The sequence below is a fragment of the Cyanistes caeruleus genome, chromosome Z (assembly GCF_971803275.1).
Source record: "Cyanistes caeruleus chromosome Z, bCyaCae1.hap1.1, whole genome shotgun sequence".
In the NCBI taxonomy this organism is placed as follows: Eukaryota; Metazoa; Chordata; class Aves; order Passeriformes; family Paridae; genus Cyanistes; species Cyanistes caeruleus.
In genome coordinates this window covers 589,055-606,433 of record NC_141732.1, presented here as the reverse complement: position 1 = coordinate 606,433, position 17,379 = coordinate 589,055, and the positions used below count along the sequence as shown (strand labels likewise).

Below are 17,379 nucleotides of genomic sequence, written 5' to 3'. Positions count from 1 at the left end.
TGGAAGTGATACTGGAAGCCCCAACAACATGGACCAACGCGCTGCCCTTGACCAACCCACTGCCAAGCTCCAGCTCCTCCGAAACACATATCCTGTGTTACAGAATCCCAGGATCCCCGGGCTTGGAAGGTTCCTGTGGAGCTGCCGCCTGCCAGGCCGTGCCCAGCTGTGTCCCCTGCAGCAGTCCCCAGGCCGTGCCCAGCTGGGGCTGCCATGGCTCCACACAGGGACACTCCAGGCCCTCCCTGGGCAGCTGTTCCAGGCCTCTGCCCCTCCATGGACACAAGTTCTTCCTCCTGCCGGGCTGCCGCTCGCTGCCCTTTATTTTATTCTCGGCAGCGCCCGGCAGAGCCCGGCCCCATCCTCTGGCAGCCCTCGGAGATGTTTGTGTGGATCCACGGGATCCCCTCCGGGCCTTCCCTTCTCCGGCCTGGCCGGGCCCGGCTCCCGCAGCCTCTGGAGCTGCTGCAGAGCCCAAATCCTCTCTGTGGCCTCCCCTGGACCCTGTCTGCCAGCTCAATGTCCTTACTGCCAGGCTGTCCCCGAGCACCCGGGTACCAGGGCCCTGCGTCTCACAGGTGCCACAGCCGGCACCGCGCACCGGGCTGCGGCGGCCCTGGGGCCGCGTCCCGCAGTGTCTGCTCCCCGGACAGGGACACCGGGATGGGCACCGGGATGGACACCGGGATGGACACCGGGATGGACACCGGGATGGACACCGGGATAGCGGGCCGTGCCCGCCCCGCCCCGCCCCGCGCACCGTGTTGCGGGGGCCGCGCTCGCCGCCGCTCGCCGCCGCCCCGAAGAACCTGCTCAGCACCGGCTGCCGCGCGGCGCCGCCGCCCCGCCGGCCCCGCGGCATGGCCGGGCCCCGCGGCATGGCCGGGCCCCGCGCCGCGGCACCGCCTCCCGCCGGATGCTCCCGCTCGGCCCGCCCCGACCCGCCCCGGCACGGCCCCGGCACGGCCCCGGCGCGGCGCGGGGGGCGCGGAGCGGCCATGGCGCGCTCGCTCAACTCCATCGTGGCCGTCAGCCAGAACATGGGCATCGGCAAGGACGGGCGGCTGCCCTGGCCGCCGCTCAGGTACCGCGGCCTGCCGCCGCCGCGCCCCGCGCCCGCACTACAGCCCCCAGCGTGCCCCGCGCCGCGCGGCAGCAGGAGAGCGCGGCGGGGCCACGCGGGGCGCGCTGGGGGCTGTAGTGCTCGAGGGGATGCTTTGTGAGGCGGGAAAGCGGCGGGAGCGGGGATGTGGGGTTGTTTTTTGGGTGGGTTCTCTCTCATGCCGTGGTCGCAAGCTGTCCCCTCGTGCGAGCACAGCTGGGGGGACAAAGGTCTCACCTCGGCCATGGCACCGGCCCAGCCCCCTCCAGCCGCCTCCCCGCCACGCTCTGGCGACGCTCCCATCATGAGTGGGGCTTTTTGTTGAAATTAGAGAACTTACAAAAAAAAAAAAAATAGGAATTAGAGAATTTTTTCTTAAGGCAGGTTGTAACGCAGTTCGTGCTTCCCCGGCAGGAATGAGTACAAGTACTTCCAGAGAATGACGAGCACGTCCCGCGTGGAAGGTAACGTGAGGCGCCGCACTCCAAACTCGGGGTTTGCATTTCCCTGCCTGCCCTCACAAGTCTCACCTGTATTTCAGCCCTTTGCAATCGCTAGACAGTCAGGGATTTCAGAGCAGATGCAGGAAACAAACTCTTAAGAAGCAATTGTCAAGTCCTTCTTTCACCAGAAGCATAGAAAACTTCATCTAAAGTTTGCATAACAAGCCTTTACACAAAACTCCAAGTTAACATGGGGAGGTTTTCAGAAGCTGCGTAATTAGCAGAGGTAGTTTGGGTTTTTCAGTCTGCATTAGCTTAGCTACCTTGTTTGCTGTAGCTCAGCCGTGGCCATTCGATCCACCCCTCTGACCCTTGTGACAGGAATTCTGCTGAGTTTTCTGAGCCCTGAGTCAAATCCAGGCACCAGAAAACCCAGACGATGCTGATGGCATAGAGCAGAAATACTGCAGTTATTTGTCAACTTGGCCACTTTTTCATGGTTTGTTTATGGTTTTTTTATGCTGTTAAAACTCGCTTGTTTGGTAAAAACCCGCTTTTGGTCAGCTGGATGCATTCCTTTGTTTTGATAAGGTGCCTTACTCAATTTTCTGCCTTGAAGGTCTGTTTTGGGTAGGTGATTTATTCAGTTTTCTGATTGGAATATTGGTTCCGTAATCCACAAGGAATGTCTAATCTCATTTTGAAGCAGTTCTAAGTGAAAGACTTTACATGTGTTTTGGAGACCTGATCCAACCCTTGGCAGCCCTGTATGTATAAAAAAAGGACAGAACACAATTGGCAGTTGTAAGTCTTTTTAGATGTCTGCAAGTTGCATCTTACCTGGCACAAATAACCTGTGATCAAGAAAAAAGATGTTTGAAATATAATTACAGAGAAACATTTTGCTCTACCCTGCCTGCAGATCCTTTGATAAGCTGTGACCTTGGATGCTGGGCAGGTGAAGTGCTCCATAACCAGACTTCTTAATGGATTATGCTGCCATAAATCTTCACACCGGGGATGTCACCATTGCCTCTGTTGTGTCCCAGCCTGGAAACAGCATGGGAAGAGTGACCATGTTGGCATTGTGGGTTTTTTTCTCTGATAACTCCTTTTTCTCATAAAGAGAAACATTCCTTTCCTTAGCAGATTTACATATGAGAGGTGATCAGATGATCAATGCTTATAATACATATAATTTCTGACCAGTGCCAATGCTTGGGCTTGGTCAGAAATTATATGTATGTATGAAGGTTAGAGTGTGATTGAGCCCCTGCAGCACTTCAGTTTTAGATTTAATTTGACTGCTTCTTCTCCTAGAAATTATTGTGGGTTTATAAATCTGTGTGTGACTCATTGGAGAGCTGAGGCCTGAGTTCCTGCGTTTGCTAGCTGCTGGAGAGGGGTTTGGAAGGGCAGGGGAGGTCCACCAGTGTCTCTAAACAATTCAAATCAATTCTCTCCTGCTCAGGTAAACAGAATGCAGTGATAATGGGTAAAAAAACGTGGTTCTCCATTCCTGAGAAGAACCGTCCTTTAAAAGACAGAGTTAATATTGTGCTCAGCAGGGAGCTCAAGTAAGTATGATAAATAAGGGCCCAGTGAAACAAATAAAAACCTGTAACTGTATGTTACAACATACAGTTGTTCCAAACGTAGTATTTTTGGTATCTGGTTCGAAAGCATCTCTGCTGTTGGTTCTGAGTGTTGTAACTACTTTACTCTTAATTTTGTTTTTTTTTTTAAATTCATTCACAGGGTAATTGTCATTACTTTGCATCATGAGTAGTACTTCTAGCCCTACTCACAAACCATTTGACAGTTTTCAATAGTGCTTCTGACTCATGTATTTAACTGTATTTCTCGAGTTCCAGCTTAGATTGGTAGCCCTTAATCCATTTTTTGAAGTTTATTTTCATTGGGATTTGTGGATGAACTGTCCCTTTTCAGAACTCTCTTGAATGCATCACCCACAGTCACACAAATATTTTCAAATACAAATGTCCACTTGTACTGCTTTATTGCTTTGGAGGATGTTGGTGGATTTGCAGGTGAATATGTGGGTGGACAGGGAATAGTGGCTTTTCAACTAGTTTTATTGAATGAAATATTAAAATTCTGGAATTCAGGTAAAAATCTACATTTAATTTCTTGATTATCTGTATTTAATGATCTATGTTTAATTTAGAGATTGTGTATTTATCTTATAGATATGTAAATTTCCCAGTCACACTTTTTCAAAACCATGTTGTGAAATTCCAGATTTTTAATTTATAATGCCTCCTAAATTATGGTTAAGATGTGATTTGCTGAACAGTCCTACAGTTAGATGAGACTTCTAACATAATTTGGCAATAACAGGCACTTGACAATAATTAACTGACGTGAGGCATGTAGTTATTTGTTAATTCAACAAAGTACATTTTGTTTCTAGTTTGTACTGATGATCTTGATGAATTGTCCTTTATTTATTTGGTAATAGAACTTTGCTTTTTCTAGGGAAACCCCGAAAGGAGCACATTATCTTTCCAAAAGTCTGGATGATGCTTTAGCTCTTTTGGATTCACCAGAGTTAAAAAGTAAAGTAGACATGGTTTGGATCGTGGGAGGCACTTCAGTGTACAAGGTACATTTAGCCTCCTCCTAAATCACTCATTTTCTGTGATGGGATGAGGATGAAGTTCCTATTACTGCTGCTTTAGGAGGTGCTTTTCCTCCACATTGCCAGCAAACTGCAGTGATTGCAACAGAGAGTAGGATCTCAACTCTCAGGTTGAGAACACCCGTCCAGAAACTGAACATTGCTCTTGCCAACAGGCCAGTGTCACACTGTTGCTGTGCTTTTGAGAGCTGTTCATAAATACCTAAATTGCTTGGTCCTTCAGAGAAAGCCCATATTGTTATGTTTATTTTACCAAGCCCATGTCGTTATGTTTATTTTACTGAGATTGCTGACTGACCCTGCAAAGCATGTGAAATGAAAAAAAAAGGGAAAATGCTCCAGCGTTTTTAGTCAGAGTATGACACTTTATACATGTAAATGGGGAAGAAAATAGGATTTAGAGAGAGCTGACAGGTCATGATGTCAGCAATAACAGGAGATAAGCGTGCAACAAAAGGTCGAACTCACTCTGCTTTCCCATCCAGCAGTGCTCCTACTGCTCCCACTCCCTAGGTCAAGAATTGTAAAGCAAATTCTTTTTAACAATAGAAGAAACAGTGCTGCTGTCCTTTAGTCATTGCAAGCATGCTGGGAGATACACTCCAGTTGTTCTGATGTGTGATGGCGGTGCCATAACGCACCTGTGGGAAATTAGGGCAGATACTGTGCCCTTTGTGCAGGGTAGGAAAATGCATTCTTCTGGTACTTGTTGCCTTTACTCTTTGTGCTTTTCTCTTCTCTGGGTCTGAGGAAATGCATCTCCTACAGTAGAAACAGAAACAGAGATTGCTAAGGTTGTAAGAAGATGAGGTGCATATGAAATAACCACATTCCTTGTGGTGAAGTCCACAGTACATTTGATGTGCAAATGCATTCAGCCTCTAATCAGATACCATCCTACAGAAGAAATGTCCTTGGCTCTCAGCCATGACAGTGCCTGTGCCATGCAGAGGGCTTCTGAGAGGGCTTCTCCAGAAGCTCAGAGGGGCAGAGCTGCCCAGCAGGAGCCAGAGCCAGCTGTGAGCAGCAGTGTTTGCCCCTTCCCTGCCACAGCCATGGGCTCAGCCGTAAAGAGTTCTTGCTTCTGCTGCTTCTTCCAAGAGCATCTGTCTTGGAGGCTTTTATTTTAACTATTTTTACAGCATCTGGCTGATATTTGGAAGAAAATAATGCCTTTTCTTAGACCATTACTCACCAATACGCACAATATAAATTGGCAGTTTTGATCAAGAATAAATTGGAATGTACTATTTGTGCTGATCAGTACAAGGGAATGTTTAAAGTAATAGGAGACCTGGTTACCCTGGACTTGGAAAAGAATTGAGAGTGATGGGAATGTCCAGTGTGGAGAAGAGAAGGCTCCAGGGAGAGCTCAGAGCCCCTTCCAGGGCCTAAAGGGGCTCCAGGAGAGCTGGAGAGGGACTGGGGACAAGGGATGGAGTGACAGGAGCCAGGGAATGGCTGCCAGTGGCAGAGGGCAGGGCTGGATGGGATCTTGGGCAGCAATTGTTCCCTGGCAGGGTGGGCAGGCCCTGGCACAGGGTGCCCAGAGCAGCTGGGGCTGCCCCTGGATCCCTGGCAGTGCCCAAGGCCAGGTTGGAGCAACCTGGGACAGAGGAAGGTGTCCCTGCTCATGGAACAGGATGAGCTTTTTCTGTCCAACCCAAATCCTTTTGTGGTTCTAAAATTTCAGCTGTTCCCTGCCTTTCGAGCATCTGCTCAAGACATTTCAAAGGAAAGTTTAGAACCACAAAAGGATTTGGGTTGGACAGAAAAAGCTACATTAGGGAGAAATCTAACAGATTCCTGCACTCAAGCTACTTTTGTGATATTAATTGAAAGGGTTTTATGGGGACCATACATGTCTACCAAAACTGCAAGCAATATTTTTAGTGTCTGTATTAAGGTTGCATGAAGGCATGAAGAAATATTTCCATTATATCATGTAGAAATGTGTAGGAAGTAAAACAGTAATTGGTAATTTAAGTGAATAATTTTATTCAGTATTTCAGTTATTTGGTTTTAAAGCATTATTTTGATCTCACTAGTTTGTGTGGCTCAGAGGTTGAGAACTGATTTTGTTCCTTAATACAGGTCTGTGCTTGTCTATAGAAAGGCCTACCCCGTTTTGATTATTCAGGCTGTTACAGCCTGAAAACCAAGTCAGTTTATACTTTCTGCTGTCAAACAGAGAGGATGTTCACGTGGGTCTGTCTTGCTGCCCGTCTGCATCAAGGGAAGCACTTGCAGGTTCCCAGTGAGGTCTGCCTCCAGCTTCTCTGTTACGTTTTTCTGTCTGACCCTGTCATCCTGTGGGCAAGAAACGTGGTCTGTGCAGGGTTCTTCTTCTGTGGGTTGCCAGCTCCTTGAGGCACAGTGGTTTTCCATTGGGATTGCTGCAAAGTGAAAGCAGCCTGGGGTGCTCTGGCAGCCTGTCAGGGGCTGCTGTGGCTGCCAGAGGAGGAGGAAGGTGTGGGCATTCTCAGGACAGCACTGCAGCTGCTCTGCCCAGGTTGGTCTGTGGTCCTGGGCAGTGAGCTCAGCCTGGTGACATTCCACTGGAGTGGGACTCTGGGAGTAGGAAGCAGACACAGAATGTACTGGATGTGAGGGTGCTCAGCTGAGGGCATCTGTCAGAAGCTGCAGCAGCACCTTTACCATTGCCAGATGCCTCCAAGGTCCACACTGTTATTTGAGACAGTGGCTTGTCCTGTGGAGCCTTTTAACACAGCTCCTAACCTTAGCACCATCAGATCACTTAATACTTTGCTTTGGGGAGGTCCACCCTGATCAGGGCTATTGTCAGTAAGCTCTGGGAACAATCCTGCAAGCCTGTTTCTGTAAGATGGTGTTAACAGGGAGCGTGCCATCACCTTCCAGCCTTTGCAGGATTTTGTTTCCCACACCCCTGGTGGGTGCTCTGGGCTATTCAGGATGTCTGAGCACTGTCCTGCTGTGCCTTTTGCTTGTCCCAGGACCATGCTGGAGCACCAGCCAGACTTGCTGTCCCCCAGGGAGCTGGGCCAAGCTGCAGCAGCTGCCCAGCTGTCTGAGTGCACCTTTGGGACACGGGTGTCCCCTCAGGTACAGCTGGCTGCAGGGCCCTGTCCAGCCTTTATGAGCAAGGCACTACAGCATGGACTCCAGGATGGCATTTTGGCTCAGGATGCTGCCTGCCAGGAGTGGGATGGAGGCAGGGGATTGCTGCTGTTCACATCCTTTTCCTCCTCAGACTGCAGGAGAGGGAGACCCAAATCTGTGAGCATTTGTAAGGACACAGAGCATCCCTCTGTTGGTTATGGCCATCTCTCCCACTGCCCCTCAGATCTCAAGGACACAGTTCTCTCCAGGGGGTGAGAGGATTGGCATCAGCTGCCTCAGGACCTCTGTGAGCTGTGGTGGCCATCCAAGTCCTCGTGTAGGTCACACTGACGCTGGGCTCACGCACTCTGGGAAACTGTGACCTGACCTCTGCAACAGGGAAAGGGGGAGCAGTGGGTGGTGTGTGGCAAGTGGGAGCAGGAAGGATTGAAAAGAGCTCCATCAGTTCAGTGAGGGTTCAGAAAAACACGTGTGGGTGTCATCATCTTGAATGTGACTGGACATTGATGCCCTCATCAGGTTTATTACCTCCTAAGGTAGCCACAGAGCAGTAGTGATGCCCCCAGGGAAGCTTCTGGACTTCTGACAGCACAGGTTAATTTGATTTGATCTGAGTGCAGTGCCATCTGGATCCCCTGTGCACTGTTGTGGATCTCCTGAGTTCCAGAAGGAGCTGGGGTTGCTGTTTGGATGAGGAAGGAGGAGCCTGGCAGTGGTCAGTGGGTTACAGCAATTACAGAGGTGTTACACAGGATGGCAGGCGCTGTGTGATTCTGTGTGAGCACTTCACCTTTTGAGGGCTGTCTGCTGGCTGGTGAGTGCTTCTTGTGTGCTGGGGCTTGTGGTGCTGGCTCACTCATTGGCTCTGGCCCTGGGGACCCTCGTGGCTGTTGCAGCTCATCAGATGTCCTGGAGCTGCTTCTGGCTCAGTTTCATACCCAAGAAATTTCGTTCATGGGTATCAAACCTGCTCCCACATACAACTCAAGCATGCTGGGTGAGGACAGTTGGAAGGTCCATTAACAGTCAGACTCAATGGTCTTGGAAGTGTTTTCCAGCCTTAGCCATTCTGCAGTTCTGTCATCTCAAAACCAGGTTTCTATTCCAAGTTAGGACACAGCTGCACCTGTGTGAAGGTATTGTCTCTTGAGAGGTTCAGGTCTTGGCCTTGACTCTGAAAAACTTCTCTCTGGACATCTTAGGGGGGTCAGAGGCCCACAGAATGGTTTACACTGGAAGGGACTTAAAGGCTCAAGTCATTCCAAGGCTCTTGTCATGGACTGGGACACCTTCCACTGGACCAGGTTACTCTGAGTCCACTCTGTATAAATTCTGTCAGTCTCTTTTAACTACATTTAAACCACGTGGTCAAAAACAACATGGAGGTTTTACTAGGAATAGGATTTGTAAGTCCATTACATCCTTAAATAGTGTGTTAAAAAACCACACAAAACCAACAACAACAAAAACACACATACAAATCCACTAAAATCATCAGACCCAGGTGTCAGCTTCTTTATGTGTATGATATGGTTTTATGATGTGTAGAGTGAGTATGTCAGCATTCCACCAGCTCAGCTCTGTGCCTCCTCCAATTTCTCTTCAGTTCCAAAAAAATGGTGAAACCAATGGTGTGGGCTGGATGGGCAAGACTGACTTGAATATCAGTGAGAACCTACTTTATTCCTAGTGGAAATGACAGCATTATGACAAAACTCCTTTGCCACCCTGCCATGTCCTCAGCAGTATTTCACTGGTGCACTGTCAGACAGAGTCCAGGCATTGCTGAACAGGCTCCTTTGGAGGCTCCACCTGTGGAAGTTTCCATGTTTGATACCAAATTTCCTTCTCTGAAGTTTTCCAGCGTTGCCTTGGGAGAGCAGGAGGGAGCAGGTGTTCCCAAGGGAGCAGGAGCTGGACCCCATGGGCAGTAGTTGTAAGGGCAGGGGCCTGGCCTGGTGGGACAGGTCCATTATGGCCCCATGACCATAACCAGGTCAGGCATGGCCTGGGGGTGACAAGGCAGGGCTGTGGGCACAGGCTGATTTAACTCTGCCTGAATCCCAAAGCAGAGGAAAGTGGCCCTGAACAGAAGAGAGCAAGTGAAATAGAAAAGCATGTTGGTCACTGCCAGGCCCTGGGCACTCCCAGCTGCTGAGGAGGAATGTGAGGCTGAAACCTGCCTGAGCCTTTTTCTCTTCCCCAAGCTCTTTTCTGTTTGCAGTTTACTGGTCATGGGCCACCTACACACACAGGCCTCCAGAGCTGCTCTGACAAACTGAGGAAGCATTTGTGCTTCTTTTATGAATGTGGGGACAGTGACACAGCTGGTTGGTTCGTTCAGCTAATGAAACTATTTCCCTAGAACAGAGGTCACCATCTGGTCTCCCTGGGGTTAAATTCAACTTTCTCTGCAGCACCTGTGGTCACTCCCTCCCTGTGCTCTTCCCTGGCCTATTGGGGTGGCACAGAGTTCTTGATAAAGCTGAATTCCAAAGTGTCTCTGTTTTACAGAACACAACGTCTTTTGATTTTTGAAGCATTTTATTCTGTCATTTTGCAAGTGTGACTCTTTATCTCCCTGTCCTTAAACAAAGAAAAATACTAGTATTTGTGTACAAACTGGATGGACACCAGTTCAGTGCTGTTCGATGCTTGTGTGCTGTGACTTACCCCTGTCATTTTTAACTGTTCTCTAGTAGAGCAGCTTCTCCACAAATTAGCCTCTCAGCAGTGGTTAATTAATTTTATTGGATTCCATTTGTTATTGCTTGGTTCCTGTGCTTGTTCAAGTAGTACGTAATAGCCTGTTGCATGGTGAGTCATCTTCCACAAAGAGCATTGCTCGTTGCCAGTTTAAGCAAGAGAGAGGAACAGCTAAAGCTTTTCAAAAATGTATTGTAACCAACCCTAGTGTAGCTTTTCATGGGTTATTTTAATGCCTGCAAAGTCTGGAAGAGTTGTCTTCTTTTGATCTCAAGACAAAATGTATATTCCTGTATGTTCCTAACTCCTGAATTTGTTAGTGAAAAACTGACCTAACAAACATTACCTTGGAATATTTTCATCCAAAGAGCTTGGAAATGTAAAATCTTTCAGCACGTGTTACCAATTTGCCACAATCCAGACCTCCAAGTTTGCAGTTAAACTAAGGAGTAGATTGATATCTAGAATTCCAAAAAATACAGCACAAATCCCTAGCAGTGATATTAAGCATCAGAACAAATTACCTTGAAGTGTGGGCATCTCTCACCACTTAAACCTTCCTGTCTCCCAGAGAGGTGTGATTCAGAAATTGCTTGTTGCTACCGGGCCCACTGTTCCTTTCTTCTCACAGGGCTATTCAAATTTTGTTCTTAACTTCTGTCAGATACCCCAGGCTCTGAGAATAGGTATTGCTGCCACTTACCAGGTGGAACTGACACAGGGTGAAATTATCCCTTTAGAAACTGCTCTTCAGCAGAGTCTAAAAGAGGAGATTCAGAGTGTAATTTCCACGGCTTTGCTAAAAGCCTGTGATACATACAATTGTGACTGAGTTTGTGTTGTTTCTAAAGGCAGCAATGGAGAAGCCAATTCATCATCGATTGTTTGTGACAAGAATCTTGAAAGAATTTGAAAGTGACACATTTTTTCCAGAAATTGACCATAAAGTCTACAAGCTTCTGGCAGAGTAAGTACCAAAATGTGTATCAGGCTAGTCTTCAGAATAATCTGATTTGAATGTTTTAACAGTTCTGTGGAGGCCTCTTGGTTTGAATTTGAGGTGAAATTTTACCCAGAATCGTGCTTTACTTACAACCTGGAATGGCATCACTCTCTGCACAGGCTTTCTTGGAACTTGGTGTGTTCCTCAACTTTCCTATGATCTTCACAGTAAAGAATTGTCAGTGTCAGTTTGCTTCAAAAGTAGGTTTTCCTTATTGTTTCCTGGTTTAGAATTACTCAAATATTTACTAAGCTTTTTAACTCTCAGTATGGTGTTAGTAAATAGTACTTGGCCTCTGAATGTATTTGATAAATTGCCAGGGACAAATTAAATGGATTTGACTGGAGAGGCTTGAGCTTTATAGATTTCTAAGGTTATTCCTTCTCATTGAGAAAATTACTTCTTCCTAACAAACGTCGTAGGAAAAGGTGTACAAAAAGTTACGGTTTCTGTCATTCACTGTGGTTTCTTCTGTATTATCCTTCTCATACTCTAGTTGTGCTTTTATGTCCTCTCCAACAAGATTACATCCCACAGGCAGTAAGGAGGCAGCAGAAATTCAGACACCTGCCTCAAGAACTGTTGGAAGATCTTCGACAGAATCTAGAATCTTCGATAGAATCAGGCTTTGAGAAGCCTCTACAATTCCATTTCTCACAAAGAACCAGGAAGGACTGGACCTGTTGCTCTTCCTGCTGCTCCTGTTTTGGCTCTCAGCTGGTTACAGACCAGCAATGGAAGAAATAGAAAGTCTGAGTAGTGGAACTCTCCTCAGGGGACACAGGAATGGATTAGCACAGCTCTGGGGGAGGATAGGCAGGGGCAGGGAAGAGGGATGCGGGACAGACGAGGTGGGTGGGGAGGATGAGTCACCCTCTCCAACTCCAATATATTCTGAACTACTCTGTGCTCATTTGAGTGTCCTGAGATCTGACCCAGAGCTCCCTCTCTCTCTCGGCTGTTCCTAGCTATACGTTGTTTTTGGCCAATGTACTAAATTGAACATTGGTGTTAGAACATGATTTTGTAAAATAACAGGTAATTTCCTCACTGAAGTGGAAACCTGACGCCGCCAAACCTTACCAAATAAATTTAAAATGTATCTCTCCCTCAAAGTCTGTATTACTCATACAAAATCCTTGTTCTTTCACGGGAAGATGAAAAGATTTTTGAAAGCGTCTATTAATAAGAAGTGGTTTAGAAAACCTGGAATATAGAAGAACCCTTTCTATGGTAGCAGTCACCTGCTTTAGTAATCTCTTGCACACTTGTAAAGTCTTGTCCTTAGCATTTCCTCTAAACCAACTTAGAAAAAGCAAGATGAGAAAAAAAACCAAGGCATTCCATAATCTCTTCTTCCTTGGCAGACATTTTGAATAGTATATTGGAGGCTTTAATAAAAATGTTGGGTATTTCTTTATTAACCAAAAATAGGGGTGTTGTTTTGTGTCAGAGTATTCTTTCTTCATCTAAAAGATGTGCATTTAGATCACAGATAGTAGTTATTATATTTCCTAAAAAAAGTACCTGTTCTAAAGACAGTGTTTTCATTTTTTTTTCCCCAAACTACTTGCTTTTCTAGTTGATTGGATAAATTACAGGTGAATCATAATGATATTCTTACCTGCTTGTTGCCTTTTGCTTTTTCTTCTCCTCTCTCCCTAGGTACCCAGGTGTCCCTGCTGATATCCAAGAAGAGAATGGGATTCAATACAAATTTGAAGTGTATGAGAAAACTGTCGTGGCACAATAAGGGAGGCATTTTGTACTTCTGTGTAAGGGCAGGTATTTTGAATCATAAAGTTTTACTGAGTGTAAAGATACATTAAAATTTTGAAGAAAATCATTCCTGATGGTGAAATACCTCAGTAGTGAATGGTTCCAAAAACCACACCCCACGCTTTGAAGGCACACCCTGCAGAAGAGGGTCTGAGGAGTTCCACAGCAAAGGTTGCATGAGACCTTGCGGTGATCTTACAATCCATGGCGGCTGACAATTCCACAGGTAATGAAAGGCATTAGATTATCTCTGGGCTTTTCTATGGAGACAAAGGGGTTTAGTATCTTTCTCCTTGTCCAAAACCTCCAGAGCTGAGAAAGCGCCAAGCCTCCCAGGTCTGATGGGATGTAAATGTTATGAATGTGTACACATTGTATACATTCATAACAGCCTTTAAAATGTACCCGTGCAGAGGTAAAGCCAGCCCAGCAGGAGGAGGGGAATCGGGAAGTGTCCCGTAGCAGTTGAGGGATGCACTGATCCAGGACCTGTCACTCCAGGGTGGGTCCCCGCAGGATCACCAGTCCTGCTGCAAAACCTGCTCCAGGGGGGCTCCTCTCCCTGTGGGTCCTGCTCCAGCAGGGGCTCCCCACGGGATCACAGCCTCCTTCCTGCCTCTGCTGCTCCGGCGTGGGCTGCTCAGGGCTGCGGGTGGGACTGTGGGGCTGAGGGGAGTCTGTGCTGCACCTGCTCCGCTCCCGCCCCACCTGCGCCTGCAGGGCTCTTCTCCTCTCCCCTCCCAGCTCCTCTCGCCCCAGCTCTGGTTCTCCACAGGCTTTTCTGCACCTTATTAGCTCTGTTCTCCCAGAGCTGCCGCTGCTGGGCTCAGCCCTGGCCAGCAGTGGCTCTGCCCTGGAGCCCGTGGGACACGGGGGAAGCTTCCAGCAGCTTCTCACAGAAGCCACCCCTGCAGCCCCCCCTGCTCGCCAAACCTGGCCACGCAAGCCCAGCAAAATCTAGTAAAGAAGCTTTAATATTTCCCTAGGTTCACAGCTGTCTGAAAGCTTGGCTGCTCTCATAAAAAGTCACTGTGTCAGTTTGACCGCAGACACTTCAAAGTGGAAGAAAATATACATTGATTTCTTAGAAAAGTCTGTGTTCCTGTGTTCCTGCCAAGCATTATCAGTAAAGATGCAGTTCGTTTGTCATGTGAGTTTAAATAATCTATGTGACAAATATGGATTATAACCAATATTGGAGTAGTTCTGTTTCATCTTTATTAAATATAGTTAAATACAAAAATACTAAAAATCTTAAATAAACTGGTATAATTTACATTGATGTTCCCTTAGAATATCAGCAATGAGCACCCCTTGAATTTTCCATCACACTTCACTACAACACCTAGCTGATAAAAAACATATTTATTGCAGCACCTGTTCTGAGTTGTCTCAGTTTTCTCTGTTTCCTTTGAAACTGTAAGCACTTCCCTGTATTGATCTTCTTGTTCCGTGTACGCTGATGTTGCATTGATCGATAAAAACAAGTTTATGCTTACATAATGCAGCAAGAAGTCTCCAGAGTTTTAAATTGACAGCACATTGTTGAAGGGGAGGAAAGAGACTGTTACCAGGGAGATGTCATGTTTTTTTTTAAAAATACAAGTCACCGTGACCCTGGCAAGAGAATAACCTCCCAAAAGTGTTTAAAACATACCTGTTATAGGTCAGTGTTGAAAGCTCTGACACTTTGCAAAGTACTGTGTTTAGGACAACTGGCATTTATTAAAAATGGGAGAAAAGACTTCATGCAATGCTGAGGCAAACATACATTAGAAACTTTGTGCCTAAGTATAGAGATATGTCTAACTGAGGCCAGGATGTTTTGTAGCATCATTTCAGTTTCAAAGAACTTTTAACTTGGATGCAAAAACAAGCCTGCTGAGAACATAAATGGTTATTCTTGATTCTTTGTGGACTCACTCAGTCCTCTCCAGATTTAACTATGTCCTTTGTCAGATACAACAACAAATTAAGTTAATTTGCGTTTCGTGGAAATGCGAACTTCTGTCTCCTACTTGAAACTTTTCAGAACATAATGCTGTTCCTTCAGTGTGGCTCTCTGCTGCAAAGATGCATTTCTGTTTGGTGTGGTTTTTAGGAGAAGCACTGCATTTGGAGCACAGCACCTTTTGTCCCACAGCTTTCCAATACACAGAGCCCTGTCGAGAACTAGGAGAACGTGTTTGGTGCAGTGAAGCTGAACCCAGAACGGTGTTCACCCCACGGACAGACACCCCAACCACCACTCTTTACCCACACCAGGTTATAAAGGCTTCCTGTCTCAGGATGGGTAGGCAGAAGGGAGTGAGCCTGTGTGCTCAGCAGGCACATGCAGACTGTTTGCTGTCGGGTGTGTTGTGAGCGTGGTTACCTGGCCCCGCTGATGTCCCCAGGGTAAAAATAGGCCTCTCGTACTGTGGCTTGAAGGAAAAAAAACCTGTGTTCCAAATGCATCTTCCCCATGTTTTGTTTACTCTTGTACCTCATTGATAAATGATTCCTTGAAAAGCCATAGATTCTCATTATGTCCAGTACAGGGGAAAATGTCATGTTTTTACCAAGTTCCATGCAGCTAAGTGCAATGAATAGCATCATGAGTGACAGTGTAATTACCAATCACCAAGAAAAGTCTATACAGGTATAATTTAATCCCCCTCTTTCATGCTTTCCTCAGAACAAACTGTTCCAAACAAATTAAAATATTAATTTTCAAGGATGATACTAGATTTAACAAGATAGCTAAAACCAGAGAGTTTGCATGAAAAAAGCGAAAAACAAACATAAATGTTTTTATTGCTTGTCTATTACTCATTATCTCTTATCTAACAGTGGACAGCGATTTCCATTTGGCAGTAGAAAGCTGATGTTTTCAGTAGTGTTAAAGCCACGGTGTATTCAAGGTCAGAGCTGGGAACATTCCAACAACAAATCTCTATCGTGGACAGCAATCCATGGAAAAGAAAGGTACACTCTGAAAAATAAGTTAGCTAATTTAGCAAATAAAATACTATTAGTATTTGTACTGAAGAGCAGGGGGAAAACAGGAAGGGGAGAATGGCAATAATTATCTTATTCAGGTTATCTGGGGAGAGCAGTGGTAGCACTTGACATCTTAATGGGGAACAGACAATTGTGCTGTCTTCATCAGACAAGAGCTAATTTGCTAAGGACTTAAACCTAAACCAAAAGTTATAAAAAAAAAATAGCTTTTAAGTAGTTAAAAAGGTATGCTAACAGAAGAAGGCAGGAGCAGGCAGAGGCAGCAGCTGACTTGGAGGGAAGGATTGTTCCTTAATCAGGACAGAAAATTAGGTGAGCAGAGGTGACAGATGAGGCGACAAAGCCTGGTTAAGTACAAAACTGGGAGATGCCTCCCTTGTTACTCAGGTGTGCATTATTTGTCTCTGCTTGCCCTGGAGGGCTGTAGGAATGAAGCCAACCAAGTTAGGGTAAGGCTGGCTGAAAAATCTGAAGAGCCAGGTCTTGAAACAGAAGACTGGAAGAGGAGAAAGAGAGCTGGGAAGAGGAAATTGATGTTTCTTAGAAGGATACGTGGTCTACCGTGTTAGTTTGCCCTGCAGCTTTAATTACGAAGAGAACACTAAGAGTGCTGCAGGGTTTAGCACCTTTAAGATGCTGTGACAAAGAATGTCCTTAGTGAGGGGTTTTCAGGATTGAGGCGTTTATGTGCCTGCCTTTGTCAGCTCCACGGAAAGCCTCCACTGGAGCTGCTGTCCGGAGGTGGCTGCTCCACACCCGGGGCGAGAGTCCCACCCCGGAGCCCGGGGGTTGTCGCTGTGCCCGGTGCTCTTCTGCTCCCCTCGGTGCACAGCTTCTGCTTCTGGGACTTCTGCATCTGGGAAACCTGCTCTTTTCCCTGTCTTCACTTCTTTTCAGCTGGCTCTGGGGTGATCCTGGGTTATTCTACCCTCTGTTCTCTGCAGATCATTCTGTCTCCTTTCTGCAACATCAAAGCAAAATTCATACAAGAGGGCTTTTGTTAGATTAATTGACATGGTTGGAAAAAGAATAGATGAGCTCTCAAGCAGAGTTCTATTCTGACTACATTTTCAGGACTTTTTTTCAAGTGACTTGGACAAGAGCTTACAAAACTTGCCTGTTCATCTCCAGTTAAATTGGGTGGGTTAAAGGAGATTAAGTTTTCTCATACATCTTGTTTTCCTCTTTTGATTATTTAATGGTTTAGCTGCAGCATTTGTATATCATCTTCAGTCCTTGAGCAGTGGTCCTCACCATTTTGTCCCTTATATCTTCAGCTGTCCCATTGGATTGAAAATTTACAGGAGTTCAGAGAACTGGGCTGATCAAGAGAAGTAGGTATTTCAAATAGATGTTTCTTAAGTATGTGCTTACTTCTGATTAAGTGGTGGTGAAGTGTTTTTTCTTGAAACTGGGCCATATATTTGCCTAAGTAAGCAAAGCTGTGGGTATGAAAATAAATATTTTGTTAATGTGCGCTGTGGAAAAAAAGAAAGATGGTGGGGAGAAAGTAAAAAGTAAATATAAGCTGAGAATAAACAGAACCTGGGAGGACAGGAAATGAATGATACCCCATTAC

The 17,379-nt window shown here is 46.2% G+C and overlaps 3 protein-coding genes across 8 annotated transcripts in view; 1 reads left to right on the top strand and 2 right to left on the bottom strand.

Moving 5' to 3' along the window:
• The window catches only part of MSH3 (mutS homolog 3), an 86,204-nt gene extending 85,156 nt beyond the window's left edge, over window positions 1-1,048 (bottom strand). For 3 of the 5 annotated variants that reach the window (XM_086868834.1, XM_086868833.1, XM_086868836.1), the window contains exon 1: window positions 761-1,048. In XM_086868834.1, coding sequence (XP_086724960.1) covers window positions 761-1,048 — 288 coding nt within the window. Of the gene's footprint in view, window positions 1-529 lie in introns of all 5 variants that reach the window. The other 2 variants (XM_086868831.1, XM_086868832.1) reach the window with 2 other exon arrangements.
• DHFR (dihydrofolate reductase) lies at window positions 931-14,304 on the top strand. 2 transcript variants are annotated; one of them, XM_086868858.1, is made up of 6 exons: window positions 931-1,084; window positions 1,517-1,566; window positions 3,017-3,122; window positions 4,045-4,171; window positions 10,867-10,982; window positions 12,684-14,304. In XM_086868858.1, the coding sequence occupies exons 1-6, from the start codon at window positions 999-1,001 to the stop codon at window positions 12,769-12,771; spliced, it is 573 nt and encodes a 190-aa protein (XP_086724984.1). In that variant the 5' UTR covers window positions 931-998; the 3' UTR covers window positions 12,772-14,304. The 2 variants fall into 2 exon arrangements, with proteins under 2 accessions (XP_086724984.1, XP_086724985.1); XM_086868859.1 differs by having other exon boundaries at window positions 1,011-1,084; window positions 1,487-1,566.
• LOC111941661 (uncharacterized) overlaps window positions 13,993-17,379 on the bottom strand; it is a 10,819-nt gene continuing 7,432 nt past the window's right edge. The window contains exon 4 of the mRNA XM_086868260.1: window positions 13,993-16,761. Within this exon, the coding sequence (XP_086724386.1) occupies window positions 16,746-16,761 (16 nt within the window). The 3' untranslated portion in view covers window positions 13,993-16,745. The remainder of the gene's footprint in view (window positions 16,762-17,379) is intronic.

What these genes read in the sequence shown, in the direction of transcription:
- DHFR (XM_086868858.1), top strand. Translation starts at nt 999, where the DNA reads ATGGCGCGCTCGCTCAACTCCATCGTGGCCGTCAGCCAGAACATGGGC. An exon ending in GAGCACGTCCCGCGTGGAAG is followed by an intron (nt 1,567 to 3,016) that starts GTAACGTGAGGC and finishes TCTCCTGCTCAG; the next exon opens with GTAAACAGAATGCAGTGATA. An exon ending in GTGCTCAGCAGGGAGCTCAA is followed by an intron (nt 3,123 to 4,044) that starts GTAAGTATGATA and finishes TGCTTTTTCTAG; the next exon opens with GGAAACCCCGAAAGGAGCAC.